Raw genomic sequence first — 24,621 nt, forward strand, 5'->3', positions numbered from 1 at the left:
TTTGTATTTAATTTATTTTTACTAAGCATATGCCCATTCAAAATACTGCAAAGTTGAATCTGAATCCACAATACTTCAGCCAAAGTACCATAATTCTAATTTGAATGCCCAATCACCTCGTCATTTCCCAGTTATCCTCCTTCTTGTTCCTATACTCCTTATCCCTTCTTTCCTCATCACTGCCATCCGGGGCCTGGATTACCATCCGCAACTTCATATTTAATACATTATTTTACACAGCATACCATGAGACAGAAACCATGGGAATTGCAACCTTGTGTTCAACTCCTTCATCCTCACAGGTAATTTTTCTACAGGCTCTGCTGTGGCATTCTCTACAACGCCTCTATCAGGCAGCCCTAGTCTCTCTTTTGGGCAAGCCTCATCTGTTTTTCGATTTTCAAACTTCAAATTTTTTATTTCATTATTTAGCACTAAAGTTGTTTTCAAAAACTGTTTCTTGCCAAGCACCCACATTGCCACTTCACCATTTTCTTTACCAGCCTATTTAGCTCTTCTTTCAGACCCTTGTCTAGCTTCGATAAAACATAACCCATTTAGGGAGAGAGTTTGCATCCTACTTTGTAAATACAGTGGTGTCATTTGTTACCATTATATAAAGAGGATCACTGACGAAATGGTGTGCTCTGACATATTCCTGCTGTATGGTCCTAACACTTGAAAAATTCTGCCCTAAATCAAAGTAAATAAAATTTCAATCAATATAGATTTGAAAATCAATCTTACATGAATCAAGATTTAGGTATTATTATTTCACAGTACGGAGTGTAAGTGGAGGCAGCTGTGCCATGTCCAAAAACGTTTATAAGCAGATCAACATTCATATAACAATATTCTTTTTTTTTATTATAATGAAAGGCTCATATGTGTTTTACCTTCAGGTACAGTTAGGCGTGTCACTTTTTCAAGGCTGTGAGGGTACTTGTACATAGGCAAAAAGCTTTTTTTCCTAATTACTTTTCCACTGCCTGCTTTTCCTCCTTCCCTAACCTTGTTTTACTCACTTGGACATCTCGGTCACATCACACTTTCTTGTATTACAGATGTGTCTCATGGTTGCTTTGCCACTAACATGTGTGCCCATATACAGGTTGTGATTTTAAAGTATAACTTAATACTGCCTATGTATAACTACTGACACAGACTTGGAAAAGTACAAAGTTTAATGTTCCTCATAAAGAAAAAAATGAATATTGTTATTTTAGTGTAGATCTGTGACGAATATGCTTTTTTGGACACAACAGCCTCAACGTATACCATGTGCTATGAAATACTGATACTGTGATGCTATACCTCAATAAATCACTACTATTTTGGCACTGACTGTACATTAACAGGTACCTTTGGTCGTCAACCATGTCATAACAAATACACATAAATATCTGGATTAAGGGTTAACTGACTGTACCAAATACCTCCTTGTGGACTGTCATTGTAAAGGTGAAGTTTAGACACCCTAACAAGCTCTTATAGCAACCACAGAAAGATTTAGGAATGTCTTCAGCTCTAATGGTATAAAGTTTTACGTAAATGGAAACTTAACCAAGTTATCTATAAAATAATTTTACCGTACATTGCTCATAAATAAATGTTGACTTGATTGTTAATAGGCTGAACACCTGGTTACTTCATTTCTTCACTCATATTCTTTGGCTTTAACACACTGTTCTAAATATTCACGCAAAGGCCTTATTTATAAAAACCACTAACATATTCGTTGTGCAAAAATAAGATAATTGGATGGCCTGTCCTGCATTTCAGTGCACTGTGCCTTGATGGTATTAACTATTCATGAGATAATTACAAGTGCAAGAATAATCATCAATTATAGAAAAATTAAACCTGCAGCTGAAGCATATGTTCAACCCTTATGGTTGTGTAAATACCTAATGTGATATTGATTGGTTTTCAGCTCAGTGTTTGACTTTATAACTTTATTGCCTTGCACAAATACATCAATGTACGTTCAATAGACGTTTCTGTAAAGTATAGGCTAATGAAGTTCTATACTTTGAGAGTAAGAAGCACTTACTCGTCAATAGATTAGAAATGTATAGCATCTAGTCCTAAGGCAAATTGGACCTACAATAAGATTGAAAAGACGGAGGTAAGGAGGCATGCACAAATATGCGTTGAAAAAGTAAATTAACAAACAAGAGTAAAAATGTTTAAAAAAAACAACGTAGGTCATCTCTTTTGTTCGGCAAAATAAAATGAATATCAACCTATCCATTAAATGTGCCTACTATATGCACGAAATTATTGGAGTGAACGTTAGATTACAATTTTAAATAAAAGAATTGAAAGTCTGAACATAGAACAGTAAAAAATACTATAACCAAATGGAATTAAACATGTACTTACAGTAATTCCAAACATCCACTTATAGTAGTTCTAGAATGTTATTCTTACCAGTAAGGCTAAGCCGCAGGGCACATTTTAAATTGCATAGATACGGTCTACTTTTATTTGTTATGCTATTTAGCACGTTGTTCTGACAAAATTGTATTTGACAACACCAGTCAATTGTAAAAAACGACACAAACACATTCACAGTGCACTTTATACAGGGCAGATCCTGACCAAGCTGCATAATAACTACTTACCTTACGTATGCACCCATGAAGGTGACTGGAGGTCATAAATAGGGTGCGGACCTAGAACAAGTGTTGCCTGTCTCTGTAGTTAGAGGTGCCACTTTAAGTTGTGGCTCTTAACCTCTTGACAGATCTGTATAAAACTAAATTGCATTTTTATTTTAAGAAAATGGTTGAAACACATTTCTCAAGTAATTGATTGGTCATTTGTCCTAGCCTGTCTCTTATGCAATTTTCGTTTCACAATCAAACCCAAATTCTGCATGTGTTCACAGCTAAACAAGCTAAAATACATAAATGCTGAAGAAAATAAGGAAAATAAGGATAACAGAGACCATTCCACTGAAAGGGGAAGAGCTGCCATCATTTTTTCTTTAAAGAATGAAGTTGGTGGACTGGTGAAGGCTCTTAAACTATTTCAGGTATTGTATAAACCCTTTAACATTTTAAGACTGGACACAATTGCCTTACTTCTGACTTTTTCCTTGTAATGTTAAAGCAAGGAGTTATTGTTATTGCAAACATTATGATATGCTTGTTAAACAAAACCTTGTAATGACGACTACCTTAATGGACTGAAAAGAAACTGTTGAAGAAAATCACCAAATTCATTAAAGGTCTTGAGTGGTCTTTGTGAAACCTTAAGCAGACACAGAAAATCAACAAAACTGTTCTTTTCACTGGTAAAGCGTGCTTCCCAACAAAGACTGCACAATGGGTGATACCAGAGAATTTTGGGAAGAGACATTGAAAATGTTTGTTGGTCATGTTTTGGAAAAGTGGGCGGATCTTAAAGTTGGTCATGGACACTTCCAGGAGTCATTGGGGTGATTATTGAAAAAGCATGTATGATAAAAAAAGATGTTATGTTACAAAAGAATATATTGGGACAGTAGATGCACAGGAACGAGTAAAATTAATGACAATTTTACACTTGCCTTTAGGATTCAATAGGGAATGACGCCTATTGTAATATATATGTTTTCAAGTTTCTCTTGCATTCATTTAACCATACATTTTAATAAAGAATCTTAAACAGGAGTCAATAGGTGAACTTAGACATAGGAGAGTTGGGATGGAACCTGCGTGCTCCAGAGAGAGGCTTGGTTATACCAGATCACAGTACTTTGGTTCATCTACTGAAATGTTCTTATTTTTCAAGAAGCCTTATCATCCTAAGAACATTTAACTTTAGGAAAGGCTTGCATTTGTGGAGTTTGATGACATCGTGGTGTCTAGAGTACTTTGTCAACTACTGATTTGAGACTGGTGTGAAATGAACAATACATTTGATGCTAGGATCTCTAATCTAATGTGCCCCTCTACCAAATGTAGAGAAATACTGATTTGCACTGAGACATGGCTACAGCAAGTATCTCATCTCTGTTTTGAGACAGCCGAACAACAAAACATCATGGTCGTCCTCCTTCGGAACTTCTTTAGGATGAATGCTGAAAAATTGACTGTATCAATATGTTCTTTATGCGTGTGATTGAGTGGTCTTGAGCCGATACTTGAATGACATTGGATCAAAAGAATATTTACTGAAGACTTAGGATGCAAGAGAGATGCATATAATTTCAAATAGATCTGTTTTTCTTTTGTTTATTTAGGAATATGCCAATATTTTCAGTCCCCATATCAGATGCCACAAAATAGCTTACCAAAAATATTAAAAAGCACAAAAAAGAAGACCTGACTATAGAGAAGCCAAATAAAGATGGCAAGTGTTAAATGACTGCTGGTAGCGCATATTGGTGAATTTCCTTGCAGGTATCACAGGCTTGTGCTATCCTGGTGACGGATCCCCAGGATTCTCATTGCATCCAGGAAAGTTAATCATAGATATCAGTTTGGTGAATTGGCACATTTAGGCCTAAGGAATCCAGGGATTCCCCTTCCATCTGTCCCCCAATCCCTCCCGTTCTGCTTTGCACTGACAACAATTTCAGGATTTCCTCAACCCTGGCGTCTCTGCCAGGAGTGATTTCTGCCAGGTGATCCCTCAATAACAACCTGGTGGGAGAGGGATGTCAGCACAATGGTATTTGTACTCCATGTTTATGTCCGGCACTGCCTATCATTCTCCCACCACAGACCTGCTTCCCTTGTAATAGAGGACAATAATTATTGGTTGCCATGGGGGGCGGCATGGTGTTATCAGGGATTAGGCGGTGCCTACACCCATGTGTAAACCAGGACTCAAATCTTTTCACCAATAAGTTAGTTCCAGGATCTAGCTGACAATTTTGAAGACATAAATGTGAATTTAAAACTGTAGTCTTTTTTTTTTTTTTGATAATCACATTTTTATTGTCATTTTTAAAAACAGAGAAATTCATTGGTAGCATATCACGTAATAGCAGTGCATTCCTTTCCCCTCCCTGTCTACAGCATTGACACAGTAAAAACCCCTTACACAGGTACGTTATCAACCAGATGGTGTACATCCTAGGGAAGGCGGATATCTCAAGGCGGTAGAAGGCCAAATCATTTGCCCCACACCTTAGTAAACATGTCGGGGCACCCCCTGGCCTCAAAGAGGGACTCCTCCTGGACCCCACACCAGTCCACACCTCTCTACCAGTTTCGCAGCGTCGGAGGCGCAGCCAGACACCATCCGGCGGCTATGTCCCGCTTCGTCACTGCCAAAGCGGTCCCTAGGAAACGCTTGTCAATCCTGGTACAGTCCAGACTATCAAATATCCCTAATAGGAGACGTTTTGGGGTCATGAGGCACTTCCCACCCAGGGTCTGGGTTAGCTCGCGCTCCAACCCCCTCCAGAAGGGTGCCAGGGCCGGGCACAGCCACACTACATGATAGAAGTCTGCAGGGTCAAAATCGCAGCGCTTACATGCCGGGGAGGCCCTCAGGCCGGCTTTGAAAAAACGCACCAGGGTGAGGTACGCTGCATGGAGGTAGTAAAGTTGGATCAGGCGCAGCTTAGAGGAGGTCGTGAGGGTTTTGGGTGCCATAAGGGCGTCGCGCCAGTCTAGGGGGCCCACTCATCCCTCCCATCGCGCCTTAAGCCAATCAAGGGAAGTAGGGGCGTTATTTACCAGGGCTTGATATATACGGGACACCCCTCCTCTACCCAGGTTGCCCATCATCACCTGAGCTTCCAGGGGGCTGAATCCCAGGAGAGTGGCAGGTGTCTGGAAGTGTGTGCAGAGAGCATGGCGGAGTTGTAGGTATTTGTAAAACTGGGAGTGGGAGAGGGCGTGCCTGTGTTGCAAATCCGAAAAGGAGCGCATATGGTCTCCCACCCAAACATCCCCGAGGAGCGAGATCCCCACCAAATCCCATCGATGGAAATCTTCCAGGGATGAGACCTCCCGCAGCCAGGTGCCATGCCATAGGGGCGTCTGACGATCCCACCTCACGTATCTAAGGGCTGTGTGCCAAGCCGTAATCACTGACCTGGTAACTGGGGGCCATGCCTGGGGCAACGGGGAACCATAAAGGAAGCCTTGGAGCCGTGCAAAATCGAGGGTGGTGAGCTCCACCCGATAGGCCAGGTCAGACCAACCTCCTGCAAACCAGTCGTGGATCACGAAGAGCCTCGTAGCCAAATAGTAGAGGTGGAGACTGGTAACACCCATGCCCCCGTCAAATGGGGGGATCCGGCAGTGGGATAGGGACAAGCACGGACGTCCACCGGCCCACAGGAATCTGGTGAGGGAACTGTCTAATTTGCGAAACCACCTCCCTGAGAGCTGTACCGTGGTGTTTTGCAGAATATAGAGAAAGCGGGGGAGGACCATCATTTTAGAAAGGGCGCTCCTACCCAGCGGGTTGAGGGGGAGGGATTGACAATTCCTGACGTCGGCCTTCATCCGGACCACCAAGGGGGCGATGTTGAGGGCCCATTCCAGCTCCGGAAGGAGGGTCACCCAGACACCGAGGAATTTAAATGATTGCCTCCGAAGGGGGATCACCTCCTGCCAGTCGAAACACGCCCGGGAGGGGTGCAGGGGGACCAGGGTAGACTTCTTTGGGTTGAGCGAAGCCCCGAGACGTGTTCGAACGCCTTAAGGGCCGCGAGAGCCCTAGGAACAGATTGTTCCGGGTCTTCCAGGTAGAGCAGGACATCATCTGCATATAAGGCGACCTTATCCACCTGGCTCAGATCCCAAGCCCAGCCCTTGATCAGGGGACTCTGCCGAATGAGCGCCACAAGGGGCTCCAAGACCAGTGCAGATAGAAGTGGTGAGAGAGGACAACCCTGACGGGTGCCTCTTCGAATCGGGAACGGTTCCGACAGCTCACCATTGACAAGTACCCGGGCTCTGGGACTTTGATAAAGAATGCCAATCAGTTGGCGGAAGGGAGGGCATAAATCCATTTTCTCCACAACGGCGCTCAGGTACCCCCAGTCCACCGTGTCAAAGGCTTTCTCGAAATCAACGAGAAGCAGCGCGAGGTAGGGGGACAGCCGATGCCGGTGAGCCAACGCCAGATGAAGGGGACGAATACAGTGGCGGGTGCCCCTGGCAGGCATGAAGCCGCACTGGGCAGGGTGGACGAGGTCTTGTAGCAGCGGTCGAAGTCATTGGGCTAACGTGGTGGCGAAAATTTTAACATCGGTGTTGATCATGGAGATCGGACGGTAGTCCGAGCAGTCCAGGGAGGGAGGCCGTGTCTTAGGGATGACCACAATGGTGGCCATATCCGATTCAGCAGGAAAGGAACCCACCTCGGTAACTTGATGAAAGAGCTCTGTCAAGTGGGGAACAAGATCATCCCGGAAGATCGCATAGTACTCCTGGGGGAACCCGTCAGGTCCAGGCGTCCAGCCGGAGTGCAGCAGGGAGATAGCCCCGTGAATTTCTTCAGGGGTAAGGGGACCGTCCAGAGCCTCTGCAGCTTCTCGGGAGAGGCATGGCAGTTGGATGCCAGACTCCTCCAGTAGGTCCGTTAGGGAGGAACTGGGAGGGTGCGATGCATATAGGGGAAAACTGTAGTCTTAAACCAACGAATGCGCTAGTTATGTGTTACTAATGAGTGCATTCTCAAAGCTCGAACCATGAGAGTAATACCCGTTACAAAGGTGCAATGTTATGGGTTTCTGAGGCAACTCTCTCAAGACCTCAAACTCCCTGCACACTACCCACAGATTTCCCAAATCATACAGTTCATGGCATCTATCATCGCTGTGGCAACTTCCGATTGAATCTAAGCTTCTATTCTGTTTACATTTATTTTTAAAATATTTCCTGCAGTGGTAGATGCATTCCATAGATGGACCGTGGCTTTTTAAAGTGACACAGCAGGGATTTACTTGGGGCATCCTTGTTGCTGATGCAGTGATACATGCTTCTCTGCTTTAAACAAAGAGGCTTTTTTCCAAGATTGCCTTTAAAGATAATATTAGAAGCCATGCATCTAAATATTTGTATTTATTTATTTATTTCGTGTTTTATATAGCGCGAACATGACCCTGAGTGGGGTATCAGAGTGATTTACATTTGCATATGAATCAACAGTTTTGTTACCAAGTCATCAGTAGTTGTACAAAGATTTTAAGAAAAACATTAAAGCTTAATATACATATATACAATACTCAAATGAGGTTAATGTTCGATGAGAGGTAGCATCCGTATGATCATCGTGGATCTATGATAGTGGCGATTCTGCTGCGATTATGGGAGATATTTACTCATGTAAAAAGATTTGGCGTAATTTTACAATGCAGAGATTGACGGAATTCTTCTAATGTTAGGGAGGAGAGCGTTCCAAATTCTAGGCGCTGCACCAGAGAAAGCTCGGTCATAAGTTCTTTTCTTACGGAATCGGGCCTGTTTCAGTAATAGATCTCCATGACTCTCCGAGACACAGCATCCTCCTGATAGTGTGATTTTCTGGGCTAGGTACACAGGTGTTTTGTAGTGTATCGCTTTGTGGGTGATACATGCCATTTTTAGTTGTATTCTCGCTTTGTAAGGCAGCCAGTTAAGTGCTTTCAGATGAGTGGTGATGTGGTCGAATTTCCTGGAGTCAGTTATAAGTTTTGTGGCCGCATTGAGACAGGCTTTCAGTGGGGCTGTTGAAATCTTGGGGAGACCAGGTAGGGTTGTGCAACCATACTCGATTTTTGATATTACTACTGTCTAGGCTGCTGTTTTAAGGTCAGGCTTATTTAAGAAAGGTTTGAGTTTTTTCTGAGGTAGCTTAAATGGAACCAGGCATTTTTTTACCATTGTGTTGATATGAGATAGCATATGTAGGTTTTTGTCTAGTATAATTCCCAGGGATTTGGTAGAATCAACAATCCTTGGAGTAAAGTTTAGTGCTGTGATCAGATTGGTCCACTCTAGGATGTTCGTAGCGCTTTCTGGGGGGAGATCAGCAGGAATTCGGTTTCAAGAGGGTTAAGCTTTAAGTGATTACTGGTTAGCCAATGGATGGTACTCTTTAGTGCTTGGTTCATGATATCTATCTCTACTGTCGATGTAACCTTGATGTCCAGCTGTGTGTCATCTGCATACATGTGAAAAAAGATGTTTGCTCTTTGTAAGGTTTCTGTGAGTGGCTCTACGCACAGATTGAATTGTGTCGGGGATAGTGTTGAGCCCTGAGGAACTCCTATCACATTTCTGGAAGAAGCTGATAATATTTGGTTGACTATGAATTTTTGCGTTCTATTCTCTAAGAACAATCTAAACCATTTTAGGACTGTACCCTCTAATACCATCCTATTTTTTATGCGATCTAGTATTTTGGCATGGTTAACTGAGTCGAATGCCGAGGAGAGATCTCTGTTGGTTTTTTAAAGATTGGTGTGACTTGCCCTGTTTTTAGGCAGTCCGGTATTGAGCCGTGTGCCAGCAAAGCTTTGATGATCTTTGTCCAAGATGGGATGAGCAGTTGGTTTATTGTAGACCAACCCTTTGCATTATTTTTTAGACGTTTCCAGATCTGGCTGACGTTCAAACTCATCTCATCTGGGGTGCTCTTAGTGATACAAGGGCCTTCCGCTCCTTTTTTTAGCTCCACCTCCATCGATTTGGCTGTGAAGAAGGAAGAGAAATCTTCACTGCTTGTATTCGAGTCTGTAGGAGTTGTTGCAGATTTAGCCGTTTTATTGGATTGATTTTTTAGCAGATCGAATAGTTTCCTCTGTCTATTTTTTCCATTGTCCAGTTCTTTCCTGAAGAAGTATTTTTTTGAGTTTAGAATGCTTTTATTGTATGCTTTCCTGGCCTGTCGTAGTTGTATTAAATGGGGTGAGGAAGGGTGTTGTCACCATTTCTGCTGGTGAATCTGAGTGACCATCTTTCTTCATTGAGGTGACCGTTAAACCACTTTTCTTATCTTTGTCAGGGATCGTTTTAAATTTTAGCAGGGCTATGTCCTCAATAATACTCGACATTGTATTATTGTAATACTCTGTGAGGTAATTGACGTCCACCATGTTATTAAAAGGTTGCAATTCTATCTCACAGCGTGCTGCGATAATATCCATATTGAACCCTCTAGTGTCATGCATCAATTTTCTGTTTTGTTTTGCTTGTGAGGAAGCTTTTGGTTTTGTGAAGGGTATTTGGGAGGTAATGATGTGATGATCAGACCAATCACATGGGGTGATGTCAATGTTATCTATAGCGTTTTCCTTAGCTATGATCCAGTCTAAGGTAGAGCCTTTGGAGTGGGTTGGTAGAACACATTCTTGGACCAGCAATTGATCTTCAAGGAAGGCTTTGAGTAGCTTGATCTGATTGTCAGAATGATCCTCCCAATGAAGATTGAAGTCTCCTAAGAAAATATCATTGGAATGAGGGGTAGAGTTTGCTGTGATGATTTCTATCAACGTGTCTATGAACCTGGTTTCTTTGCCTGGGGGGTGGTAGAATGTATGAAGTTTGCGATTTTGATTATACTTAACTGCCAATCCAGCATCATATCCATTTGATTTCGGGGACTGGATGGGTTGACTAGCCTCAAACTATTATTTTACGCAATTGCTTGGATGAAAATCTTAATCATACTAACTGCCTAAGATATCCCGAACTCTGATCAAAGGGCAATGCACTGTCATTTCCTACTTGTATTGGGAAGTTAATTCCTGATTATGGGTTATGCGGCCTCAATAATCGATTGACAGACTACATACACTGCTTAGGAGGTGCTGATTTGCACCTAGGTGCTATCTGGCTCCACATTACATATTATAATGATGTGCTGTTTCCTTCTGCAGTGGCCCGTGCTATTTTGTTCCAGCAAAAATCTACAGGAGAGTTACATAGATTGCACTAGGGCGGTTTTGCACAGATATTTATGGAATACATATATTGCAGTGGTGCAACTTTTCACAAACATTTGCACTGCTTGATAATAGTACGGTCTATGTAATCAGGCCTCAAATATCTGAAGCAGGCAAGACATTTTTAGGAAATGAAATGATGTGCAGGGGTTTAGGTTGAGGAGATGTTATGGTTTTTATGCAATAAAATACTATGTAAATAGGGACTCTTTTTGACTTATCAACTAACCCTTATTACAAACAATGCGTAAGTGTGGATGGAAATTTCACACCTGCCAATTACCAATACCGCAGGGTGTGTTAATGAGTTGGTAGGCAATTTGCATTCAGTTCTGATTTTGCCACTAAGGAATTGAGAATTACTTGCTCCATTTCCCATTAATTAACCTGATCCAGGGGGCATCAACTAGAATCGCACACACGTTGATGTGCAGCAGGTTATAACTACTGCAAATAGCAAGGAAGTTTTCAGTGTGGTTGTAAATTTGCACCCATCTTCTAATCCCATTTTAGATTCAAACGTCTGTTGTGATCAGGGTCCTATGTGATGCGACGGTGTACCCTCTGTTAAATGACTGTGTGCTGTATGCCGAACAACTGTGTACTAGTAGTGCGCATATAGTCCTAGCACTGAATATATTTAGCTATAGCTACATTCTCTAATCTCATATCAACGATGATAGGGTACAGATAGAAAAGAGGTCTTTGCGGCAAGGAAGGTTGTTGTACTTTGCTTCTCTCAGTTATCTTATTATGGAGATCCATCAGGGTGATATTCCCAGCGCCAACTGTTTGCATATGTTATGTAGACCCATCAGGGTGATATTCCCAGTGCTAACTGTTGACATGATGATTGCTCTCATGGCAGTGCCATGGAACTCAGCAGTTTTCTCTGTAGGTATTTTGTCACAGATCTATGTAATATCCTAAATTTAAGATTGCAATATTACATTTTATTTGGAAAATTGTGTAGATATATGTTTGGAAAAAACAACCTCATCTTGGGAAGGAAAAAGGTTTTCGTTTTAAGTAACCCTCACACACTAGGGTTACCCCTTGGTGGAATGCTTCATCATAGGGTTAATCCCTAACCCCCTACGGAAAGGGGTTTGCTATCACCAATGGGTACGCGGGAGCACTAATAGTATGGTATTCCTATACACCTGTGCTGGTTGTAATGGTATTGGAGTGGGTTTTATAGTGCAAATAAGAGGTTTAAGATATCTGACTAGTGGGAAGAAGAGTTAATTTATTCACTCCCCTAGTCGATATGGTTAAAATATGGGGATGATGAGATACTCGTAGGGTATATGACCCACCTGTTCTCTGGTCAACTAGCTTAAAGCCCTACCCCAAGGCTTTTCATCAGGACCTAAGGGGATTGCTACCTGATACCACTCCCAGGGGCTGGAGTCAGGTATTTATAAGGAGGGCCCTTATAAAATGAGTGTTATGTACCCTGGGGTAAGTGAAATTGCACATTTCACTCCCCACATTGTGATAAAGTGCTGCCCAAAATCGACTTTGGTGCTAGGAGCACTGCGGAGGGAGGATCTGCAGTATTTTTACATATTCAGAACCCCTAATGTTTCCCCTAGGTGATTCAGGGGTGGGGGTCCTGTGGATATAGGCAGAGTACTAAGCCCTGGTGCTGGAAAAATCTAATTGCAAATCCCTTGCCACAGAGGTTAACATGGCGAGAAGTTATTAACTAATGAATCTGGATGGAGAATGATAAAAAAATAGCATTCAAAGACTTCCCAGAATGGTATTAATAAATCCAACAATATGATATCGTTGAATTTCTACTAAAGTGTGCAGACAAGAAGTTATACGACTTTCTTGCCTGTAAGACCAGATGCAGCCTTCCTGATAGGTCAGAGGTAAGTGGATTAAGCTAGGCTTCTTTGAAGAGGTGATAAAGAGCCCCTGGGGTTGACCAGCTCTGCTGGGAGGACAGTGTTCTGTTACACAGGAATGCCAGAGTAGGGGAAGGAGTCGTAATCAATGGACTTCAAGGGAAGGGGAATACACCAGTCTCATTTACAACTCTACTCTTTTGAACCCAGCCAGATGCTGGGCTTAAGGAAGGAATGAGCAGATGCACGGGGAGAGACTATTGAGATTAGCCATCCTAGGAGTGTATTTAGCCAGCTCTTCTCTCCCTGCTGGAAATCTGCCATTATGAATTTGGAAGAATTGGTGCACTCTGGGACAAAATAGTGCCACATTCTGAAGGAAGTGGTCATACTTTGGGGCGGTACCCTACTCCTCATTGGACAGGAGCGACCTACTGCTTGACCCAGAGAACTTGGAATAAGTATCTGAGAGGGGCAGAGCCTCTCAGATCTGCTGCTTGAAACCTAAGAAAGCAAGAAGGGCCATGCTGGGAAGTTTGATGTGCATTCCCTAAGGCCTGCACTCTGAAGATTACGCCTTCTCCACCATCTAGAACTACAACCCTGTGGACAACCATGCTGTAAAAGGACTAAAGAGTGGACTCCCTGCAAGCTACAGGTTAACAGAGCTCATGTGGAACATCACCACCAAGAATCCTCAACCTGGAGCACTACCATTTGGTTTGTAATGGTTTTGTCCAAGTGGATTGTGGGAACTGAAGTCCTCAACTTTCAAGGAACATCTTGGAGCTTCCAGACCCTTGGAGTGAGTTTGAGACACTTTAGGACCCTTTGGGGAACTTCAAGAAGAAGTTCCAGAATTTTGGAGAACTTTGGAGCAACTTTGGAAAAAAGCTCGATAAGTGGACTGACTCAACCTGGTCAGCGAAGCTGCCTGCCTTCAACCGCGAGTCGGCCTGCCATCCTGGTTTGTTCCGCTGAAAAGCTCCGTAGGTGCTACTTCCAGAGTTTGGCCAGGAGTAGGCGAAATCCGAGGCTGGCGAACCCTCGACGAATCTGGCCTGGTGAAGAGCATCATGGGACCCCGTGAGAAAAAGCTCTGTAAATGTTTCTAAGTCCGAACGAAGAAAAGGTGACCGGGAGTTACCGCGGAAGCCAAGCAACCTGCCTTCAACCACGAGTCGGCCTGAATCCTTGGTTTGTCCTGCTGGAACACTTTGTAGGTCAGACATCCAACCCTCACCGAATCGGACTGGCTGAGAACTTCGAGAGACCCCGGCAAGAAAAGCTCCAGATAAATTTCTAAGTCAGAAGGTAAAAATTTTGACTGAGACCTACCGCGAGGGGTAGCCACGCAGAAATCCATCATGGTCAGCCTGAAACTTTGACTTTGACCCGGTCTATTGCGACCAGATGTCCAGACAAGGCGCTATAAGTTTCTTTGTGCTATATAATGCAAAATCTTTGAAAATTCATATCTTTGGGTCCATACATTGGATTTGTATCATTTTGAAGTCATTTTAAAGATACAAATATGTCCTATTTTTTAAAATTGGTGTTTCATTTTCATTGTGCATTCTGTCTTAATGATTTATTGAATTTGTGTTTGTAAATGCTTTACATACCTGTCTTGGAAGTTAAGTCTGCCTGCTCTCAGCCAAGCTACCAAGGGTTGAGCATGGGAATAAGTTTTTAAGACCTATTCTGAGCCATATACTGTGTTAGTGGTCTTATTGCCAGCGGCAAATATACATTTGCACCTACCAATAATCCACTTTCCAACACTTCTGGTATCACACCATCTGCCCATCTTTGCTGCATTATTACTGTTCTCATGATTTTGTAGCCCATTTTTACAAAGGAGTTAGAGTGATGTAAAAAAAGGTAACCAATCTTTAATATACTGCTTTCCAGTGTCTACAGAATATACATGAAAAAGTTGCACATGGACTTAAATGCCCATTTTTACTCAGTTCAGAGGTAACCCGGGACTATAAGTGCAGCTTGACTGTTCCGGTGGTGTGTGCTGTTGCTGAAGAGCAAGCAAGGGCTGCTTTGAGTATGTTGAAGAAACAGGACTATCTAAAATCTGCCTGACACTTTTGAATCTAAGTGCGATAGCTTACAGTATTCAAACTACATAGAAAAAACATCAATAGTCAACTGTTAACAGGAGTAAAACATGCTAGGGCAGAAATCCAATACGCTTAAAGCTTTATTTAAACTGTATTTTGACAGATAAATTATGAATACATGATCTGGGAGTTAAAAATGATGGTGATGGAAATATAAGCAAACTGATTAATATGAAAAATTTTGCAAAGAATAAAGAGGCTCTAAGTATGGATCCAGAATCAGAGCTATTTGTCAAGAGTGTGCAATACTGTTCTTTAGAAAGCCCTATTGAAGCTGCAGAAAGCTTTCTTCTACTCTCTGTATTTATTGTAAACTTGACCTCATTCCTTCTCCTGGTCCATCTAGGACAAAACGCTGCTTAGACTTGAACATACATCTTTTCTTAACAGGAAAAGCATGAGAATCTGATCCACGTTGAGGCACGAAAATCTAAGAGGCGAAACTCAGAGTTTGAGATCTTTGTGGACTGTGAGAGTAACGGAGAGCAACTGAACGAGATCTTGCAGCTGCTTACGTCCCACGTCAATGTTGTACCGATGAACCCATCAGAACACTTCAGCATGCAAGAGGATGGTAAGTGCTGTAGAGAAAGACCATGGTCGACTGGAGGGCTCGGGAAGCCGTGCTCTGTCCTATACGCTCCGCAGTACTAGAATAGATAGCTGCAAAACAACAGTTGATGGACAGAATGCAGAACAATGTCATACATTCACCCCAGTACAGAGATCTGGGCCTAAATCCATCGTTTTTTTGCACTCCACACCACCCCAGTTCAGACATGGCCATATGCAAATCAGCCTTGACCCTGTGCCTCATGGGAACAGTCCAGCCTGAACTGTCAAGCCATGTCTTTCCTGGACCGGAATCAAGCATCCTAGGACCGGTTTCTGGCTATCAGCCGTCTTCAGCCAGGATAGCTTGACTCCAGTGGTGTAGATGGCTGTCTGAGATGCGCATGTGTGTGTGTGGTCGTAGATGTAAATGCAGGTTGTTCACAATCTTGTGAGGTGATTTGCTAGCACACAAGTGGCCGCTGTGCAGATTAGTGAAACACAAGAGCAGGGTTGAACCACGCATTGACGCAGCAGAGCAGCACGTTAGAGAAAAACAAGTCTGTGACCGAGAACAACAGTATAGATAGACACACTTGCATGTAGCAAGCATTGGTGACACCCATAATGCAAAATTAGCTTGCAGCTTAACGCCGAATAAGATACAATGTATAATTGTAATGCTGTTACGGAAGTTCACCTTATTTTAACTAATGCCTTGCGTTGCTGTTCATGTGGCATATGAACAGTGTGAGATACATCCTTATTTCAGCAAATATTGTCTCCAAATGCAGCTAACTGGCTGTATTTGATCACCCAGATATTAATAATAATATATAAAATATTTTTCCCTGACAATCCCGTTATATATTTTTTTGCTAACTATTCCAAAGCTGTTAATTGTTTAATGCTGTTTTATCTTGCCTTTTAATTATGTATTAAGTGTTTTAATTAACAACATGAATTGTACTTTTATTGTTCTGTGCTTTTAAGATATTTCAATATTGAATAAAGCTTTGATGAATATAAAATATAGAGTTTGCCTATTGCGGGACAGTCCTTGGATTCTTCAAGTGTTTGCTAGGATTCTTTGAATAAACCTCGTCGTCACTGCACCGCCAAAAATTAATTTAGAAGTGGGCCACAGCAGCAATAGTCAAACTTTACATTTTTTATCTTTCCCGGTTCAAACATTTACCAATGAATTTAGCACAGCATTTGTTTTTTTAGAAATATTTCTATACTTTATTTGTCATTTACATTGTTCACAGTCTTTGATGCCTCTGTGTGATCATCAAGTTTTGGAAAAGGCCTATAAAACCAGTTGGTCATTTGTATGTATGGAAATACAAGTGCATGTATGGACTGTAAAGATAGTCCACATGTACCCTCCACCCTTCTACAAACCAATGCTTCTTCACAGCTTAGCTCTGCCACTGAAAAATTGCAGGCTAACCCTCCTCTCAGCAAATTGCAAACTATCTCACGTCAGGTATGCAATGCAAAATTACATTCAAGTCCAGAGGGCATGTGAGTGAGAGCAGGAGCCTTGCTACGCATCTCTTTGCTAATGGTTAATAACTGGTGAGTATATCTTCTCGGCTGCTACGGCACTCATTTATTAATCCGCTTCCCTTGCAAATCTGTATTCACTTAAATACCAGAGGTATTGAAAGTGACACCATACACTGTTTGACCTCTGATTGCATCACAGGGTTGACGCTTTGTCCCACCAGTAGTCCATCAACAGCACTCTAGTTACACCTCAGTGAGTAGAGGAAAGGGCAATGAGTGAAAATGCAGAAAGTAAACAGGCCTCCTGGAGCCGTGTTACCTTTACAGACCCTCCAGCTTTTCGCAATTTTGCAATTCACGAAAAAATAGCAAAATCAGGGGAAAAGCGCAATGGCCGCAATATTAACCATTTCGGCCGCGAAAATGGTGTCCCTGCTGCTATTTAAAAAAAGTGGTGGCTTCTTATTGGATGTACGCAAACACGCACGTCACTACGTGTTTCCATACAGCATTAGAGATAAAGTACACGAGAGAAGCAGGCGAAAAGGCACATGGGGTCAGAGGCGCAACTAGAGCATTTCTAAGCAATCGGCAGAGTGGAGCTGCAGGGGCTCTTAGAAGGGTTGAAACAACAACAAAGCCTCATTAACATGCAAGTGGTCTTTTAAAGACCTGTGAAGTGCTTGGGTGCGGGTGTGTGCCCGGGAGGCTGTCCCTGCGGGGCGGGAGCGGGGTGGGGGGGAATGCTGAAGTCCTATGAGTCCAATGGGTGTGGAAGTACACAAAATAGCTTAATTTGACCTTTTGGGAGGAGCAGGCTGTAAATGGCAGTGGGGGTGAAAGGAGTTCTATCCTGGCTTGGAGGAGCTGTCAGAAGTCCAGGATGGACAGAGCTGGACAGGGTCACACATTTCCTCCACCCTCAGCAGCGCACCAGAGCAAACAGCTAATAGACACACAAGAATATACAAACTACATGGTCAGTCAAACTTGTATTTATTTAGACCGTAGTCTATTAAAATTACCATCAATACATCCAATAGGTAATACATACGATATAAAAGCTCGAAATACATCCAATAAGTAATACATACAATAGAGAAAAGAGAGAAGAGTTGGGAGACTCCATACATACACAGTCAGCAATACCTCACATCTTGACTACCAAATCTTTTAATATCCCGTGATTGCACTTAAAAATCTCCCATTTGCACACGTAACATTGCATATTGCAGCAATGCAAGGACAAGTCAGTCACAGAGAAGAAAGTCGGTTCACGCTGTATAAACATTTGGGAGAGAGGATGTGGCCTAACAGTCAGAAATGCTGGATTTAGACGTCTCGGTGTCCGCTCAACAGCCCGTGATTCTAGGCAATTCAGTTAATCTCCCCGTGCCTATACAAATCTTAAAATACAAATCTGTAATGTAACTTAATGCTCATTTAAAGCACTCTAATGCCTTTCATCAAAATTCGTCCTAAATAGAACTGGATAAAACATTCTTGGTATGTACACATAATTATGTAGACAGCGCCTCATCCAGTGGGCTCGAAGCCCTTACAAGGAGCGCATTTCCAACCTCGTGACTAGGCCCTTGTGTTTTTTACTACATTCCGCGTTTTACAGCCTCCCTTGGACCTGGACAGAGGCAAAACTAGAGCCAAATTTCGGGGGTGGGTAGGAAGGGATGGGGGGGGCTAAGAAAAAATTTCGGTGAGGGGCTGAAGCTTTAAGCAACATGCAGAGTGGAGCTGCAGGGGCTCTTAGAAGGGGTGAAACGAACAGCAAGGCCTCACTAACATGCAAATGGACTGTGTGCATGGCTTAATTTGAGCAGGTGCTTTTCAGGTGCTCAGCACCTGCACTTCTTTCACAGGGCCGGGGCTATGATTTCGGGTCCTGCAGGTGGTGGTCTCAATATTAATTGCCCAATTTAAAATAAAAAGATCCATATACCTTGCATGGTACGCATGATTACTGAACTTACAGAAAGCACATACAGTGCATCTCCCATTTCTTTTTAAGGTTAGGACAGATCCATCCTGTAGACTATTACAATAATGCGATATTATCTAACAGTGAACAAAACATTACACGTTTTCCCATCTATAGGCCTCAGTATGTCTGCCATGGCATAGAGCAATATTTATCATCCTTACATTAGTAGTGGCAATGCACCTCCACCCACTACGATCCTGTGCCCTAGGGCACCTGAGGGAGATGTCGTGCCTCATGGATCCAAGAGGCAGCGGCGCTCCAGCAGAGGTGTGTACATGGGTGCTAGAACATCCCAGGGAGAAATAGGACCCCCTCAAACGAGGTTAGGATTGGAGCTGTGCTTCCGTAGAGCAGCAGAACTTTAAACATGCCTATTTTAAAGTGGAATACTCTGCTAAAACATTTTCTATTTATTTAAGGATGAAAATGAATGATTATGAGTAAAATAAAGTGCTGCAAAAATGCCACTAAATTTCTATTTTTGTGCCGCTAAATTTCCATATTTGTGCCGCTAAATTTGCTAATCCATGCCGCAATATCCTGGGGGGGTCAGGCTCTTTCTGTTGTTTCCTTGACCTCTGAGATTGGGGCAGCAAGGGCAGTTCCACCACAGGGCAAGTCCATGACTTGTCATTCACTGTTTGAGACAGTATGGTTACTTCAGAGACAGGTTAGGTGAATGCAATACAGACTAGCAGATAACAACAGGAGACTACTGTAAGTACTTTTATATGTGGATTTATTTCACCAACATGTAAAAAATCAAAGCAAGATCAGCCCTGGTCTAAAACCGAGGCATACTATAAAGTATGGTTGTGATGAATTGTACCTCTGTTGCTGGCTTTCAGTAGGTATTCTCATAATAACACGCTGATATGTGTACATTTTGTAGATATGGAGAATGTTCCTTGGTTTCCTAAGAAGATCTCAGATTTGGATAAATGTGCTAACCGTGTTCTGATGTATGGCTCCGAACTGGACGCTGACCACCCTGTGAGTAAACAACTATAGTTCTTGTAACTAATTCATACATTTACAAAGAATACATATTTAATTCAGAAAATGTTCTAAAGGCGTTGAAGATTGTGTTAATTTTCGACGGCTCTTAAACATGGTACAACCGCTGCCAGCACACCTCTGAAGGTGGGCCTTAGCTCACATAAGGCGACTAGAGAGTTAAACCTACTTAAGGGACATTTGCCTGAAAGATCTTTCTAAAGATGGACCAGCCTTCTGAACAAATCATGAAGCTTTTTGGGCGTTGCATAAAATAGAGCTGATGCAATAACCAAATAAATGGTGCAGGGTCATTTTAGCAATTTTGATATCAAAGAAAGGGTTACAATATCCCCTCTATAATACCAAAAGAGTCTGTTCCTTTTTAACAGCGCAACTTTTCCACTATATTCAGTGCATTTGTATGTGTGTCTACTCCATGCAAGTGAACCCCCCCCCCCCAATCTGTTAATGGTGCAACGCTAGTTTTTTCGATAGAAAAATATGTCATTTTATTTACTGAGAGCACTCATTTGGATTTTTGCAATTCTGAAGTTAGTTATAATACTCTTAGCTGGATTGCATTGACTGGAGTAGTTTACGTGTCATGGGCGCTTACTGCTGGACTTAGAATAGATGCCAAAGTACACTACGCTACATGGTGAGTAACACATGTGGTGGATTCAAAATGGAGGCACTTTTTTTGTGAGTTTTATATAGCGTAAACTCGACCCCAAGGTATCAGAGCGCTTGACAGGAGCACCAGTTGTGTTACAGATGGACATATTAATTTTGTTACACATGGGGAGATTAAGTGATTTGCTCAGAATCACAAGATGTTGAACCTCCATGCCAAGACCCAAACCCGGTACCCCCAGCTTCAAAGTCGACTGCTCTAGCCGTAAGGCCACATCTTCATGCAGATGCCAAATAAAAAGGATAGGGGTTCTGTGACTACGTGGATGCAACCTCTAAAGATGTTAGGACCAAGTCCTCATTAGTGATAAGGATAATTAGGACACCTAAATATCACTCTTTACACAAGCTGAAACCTCTCGAGGCACTTATAACAGGTGGTATTGGTACCCAATTTGATGGCGCTCTCTTCAGTGGATCCATGTTGGTAGGATCAGGTTACAAACTAATCTCTACAATGGAAGCTCTACTGCTAAGATTACTTTGCGAGAGTCGGTAGAGGGAAGGAGTAGTGCAAAAGGTTATTTTCTAAGTCCATACTCAGACAAGAATAGGATCAATAGGCAGGTAAATGTCAACAAAAGAGCAACTTCCTGATCAAGAAGGACTGCTCAGGATAACATCTATTCCGAACAGCAGGGAAAGCTGATGGGAATGAGGCATGCCACAGTTGAAGGTATGCTACAAACCTGTAACAGCGCTAATGACAAATGTATGGAACTTGTAATATAATAAACTGAATAATTGAACGATGTCCTGAACAATTTCATCAACACAAAGCCTATTGCACAGCATAAAAAACATGCATGTGTTAATGGATGTATTTGCTAGATTATTCTGTAATAATAGAGATGGACACAGAATAGCAAGGGATCCACCTTCACAATCAAACATCAACAATCTATGGTCCTGATTTAGAGTTTGGCAGAGCACAGGACCCTCATAAATCGGGGGGTCCTCCTGCCCCGTTAAATTAACCGTTTCCCATTCACTTTCACGTCAGGGGAAGTGCCAGGTTTACACCAATGTAAACTTCTGATCTAGGTGACCATATACCCAAGGGCTACCAGGCCACATTGGTGGGCATTCTCCTCAAATGTCACTCAATTTCCATACACCTTCTTGGCTGACAAAGGCAGGGACAATGTACAATAGCCCACAAGAATTGGGAGACTCCCTGCATGACAGATTATTTCTGTTCAAAAATCAAATTCCGCTTAGGTAGTTTATTTTCTCTCTACTCAAAGTTTACTGAGCAGGGCCTTTAAACATGGCATCCACCTGACAAACGTTCAATTATGTCAAGAGGGCCTTGTCAGGGGGAGATCCTTCATAGCACAGAGGTCCCCGTCAAGCAGCTGGGGATCTCTCAAGAAGGTGGATAGTCTTCTGGTGGGCTGGCAGAGGCCCGGCCTCCAGGTGTGCTGTCAGCTAGAGTATGAATTATCCCATGTACATTTTAGAAATATTTGTCTTATCTTCTTCCTCCTTTCCCTATACATGTCTTAGAAACTATTTGCCTATATCACCTCAAACGAGTAATGGTGGAAGGAAAGAGTTGTAAGATTTAATCTCTTCAATGGGTCCGAGATTTGACCCATAAGCATCTATCCTTAAGAATGCTCATATTAAGACATTTGGAAAAGGGATGACAAGAGAAATTGCAATAATGGCCACATGGGGTCAATTTAGAGTTTGCCTGGAGAAGGCTTCTGCCTCCTCCTGTCAAATTCTAACTTCTGCTTCCCTTCCAGCTACATTAATATGCAGAGGTACAAATCTCATAGAATCGATGACAGAAATTCATCCTTCAGACATATGTGCATGGCAGTATTTATGGCCTGATTCTAACATTGGCAGTCGGATAGGAAAGAGTGTGGTTGGGTGGCATAGATCGCTGCAAATTTAGGGATTTCCCCAGTGCTTTTTAGATGCATGTGCAGGAGGATTTAGGGTAACCCTACAGATTCCAGGATGCCTGGAACGGGGGTATAGGGTGCCTGTCACTGGTAAACCAATAGAAAAATGAAATTCTTTCCTATATTGCTCGCTCCTGAAAGCGCAAGCACCCAGTACCAGGATGATCTATTAAGGACTTCCTATGGCCTTATGCCTTATGTGCATGCACGTCCAGTTGACCATAAGGCACGGTATTAGCTCTGTCTCTTTTGCTTGGCTACCTGGATGAATTGCCTCTTGACAGCACAGAGGTCTCTGTCAACTGAGAAACTGATGATAACTAAGACATTTTTCATATGCTTTCAGTTTACGATTGATTATAGGCCTTTACCTTGCCAGGTCCACATGTAAACTGTTTGTTTTTTAAATCATTGATGTCTTAAGCATTATGAGTATGCGGCTAAGTAGGGCCACTTACATTACCACTCACCCTCTAATTACAAGTTGGAGTCAAATGTTATCCCCGATCACACAGGGTTTGGAATTCTGAGATATATGGTAGACACCTCACCCCCCACCATTTTCCCTTGAACAATTTTAGCAATTGAACCTTCCAAAATTCACTTGGTGAAAAACATGGTAAATTCCAACACAGGCAGAATTTGATATATACATTTTACATGTCGTTTTTGTTTTACTTTCAAATGACAAACATATGCCTGCCTTTGGCAACCATTTATGTGCCATCCAGAGCTAGAATCTCACCTTGTGAAGTGCTGGTAGGCAACGATTGACAGCTCTTTGCTTCCCCAAAATAGATGACACAATAGTGAGCATTCTAAATTGCAATTGTTACTTCACATTTATACAGCAAACGAGTGCCTCATTTGTGGCACTATAGTGCTCAGTTGTCTGATTTGTTGCCACATTGGTCTGGGAGAATTAAAAAAATGTAGGTTGGCCATTGTCAGAAGGATTTGGTCATATGGTATCTTTTGAGCAGTGCTCCGGTGTAAATTTGTCTTGGAAAAGTGGAAAGGTCAAAGAATAGTGCATTCATTCATACCATCATCCAATCCGTTATTTAGGATTCCATACACTGCTCATTGTATAAATTGTCCAAGAATTATTGATTTGAATAGAGCTGCAGTCAGATAAGTGAGTTTGCGTTTCAGAGGTGTCTAAGTTTATAGCTCCCCTCAGTGCAAAGCCAATTTGCAATAAAAGGAAGTCTCAAGGGGATTCATGGTGTTGAGAACATTTCCACGGGTAAATGAATTGGAGACTGACCGATGTTGTTAACAGAGAAGGCCCTGTAACAGGGTGGGCTGGATGGAGCTGAAGGTCCCGGGGCACTCAAGACAGTTGCATGTAGCAATGGAAATGGTTGTGATAAATTGCACGCATTCCTTAGAAGCTGCAAGATATGAAAAGGGGTTTTGGAGTCCAGTACCAGTGTAGGGTGAATAGTGGGAATGACTGGGTATTATAGGGTAGGTTAATGGGTACTTCAGTCTACAAGGATTGTGAATTAGTAGGAATGAAATCCTGAGCCAAACACAAAAACACTTGTAGGGCTTTAAGGGGGAATTGACTTGCGTTGTTCAGAGAGAACTGAGATCCTACCCTGTAGTATCCTGTCCATGCTAATGTTATGCTATTTTCTCCACATAACATCACTACGCCAAACACGCAACATACCCTTTGGCCAGTTATTATGCAGATGTTGATCTGTGATAGTTTAGCAGCTCTAGGCCATGTCTTGTGGTCACTGCTCCATAATCACGTATAGATTTGAGTTCTTAAATGAGAATCTAAGACCTAGTGTGAAAAGGCTAAATGAGAAAGTGAGAGCACGGCTCCAGTTAAGAAGATGTCTTAGGCGTAGAAAGAGGTGATTTTCCATTCTCCGGATTGATTTGGACACTGTGAACTCTGTTTTAGCATGGAAACAATCAAATATGTGGGGAAGTGAGGGAAGACTCCTGACCGGAGACAGTAAAGAGCCTGAAGCCAAGTATTGGACAAACAACAGACCTTGCTTCATTCTGGACCTGAAGAGGTGAGGTATGATCTGATAGGGAGGCA

The 24,621-nt window shown here is 42.4% G+C and overlaps 1 protein-coding gene across 1 annotated transcript in view; it reads left to right on the forward strand.

Moving 5' to 3' along the window:
- TPH1 (tryptophan hydroxylase 1) overlaps positions 1-24,621 on the forward strand; it is a 248,282-nt gene that overhangs the window by 90,935 nt on the left and 132,726 nt on the right. Inside the window, exons 2-4 of the mRNA XM_078681083.1 lie at positions 2,894-3,040; positions 15,267-15,450; positions 19,835-19,935. Coding sequence (XP_078537209.1) covers positions 2,894-3,040; positions 15,267-15,450; positions 19,835-19,935 — 432 coding nt within the window. The remainder of the gene's footprint in view (positions 1-2,893; positions 3,041-15,266; positions 15,451-19,834; positions 19,936-24,621) is intronic.

The sequence above is a fragment of the Lissotriton helveticus genome, chromosome 3_1 (genome assembly GCF_964261635.1).
Source record: "Lissotriton helveticus chromosome 3_1, aLisHel1.1, whole genome shotgun sequence".
NCBI lineage: Eukaryota > Metazoa > Chordata > Amphibia > Caudata > Salamandridae > Lissotriton > Lissotriton helveticus.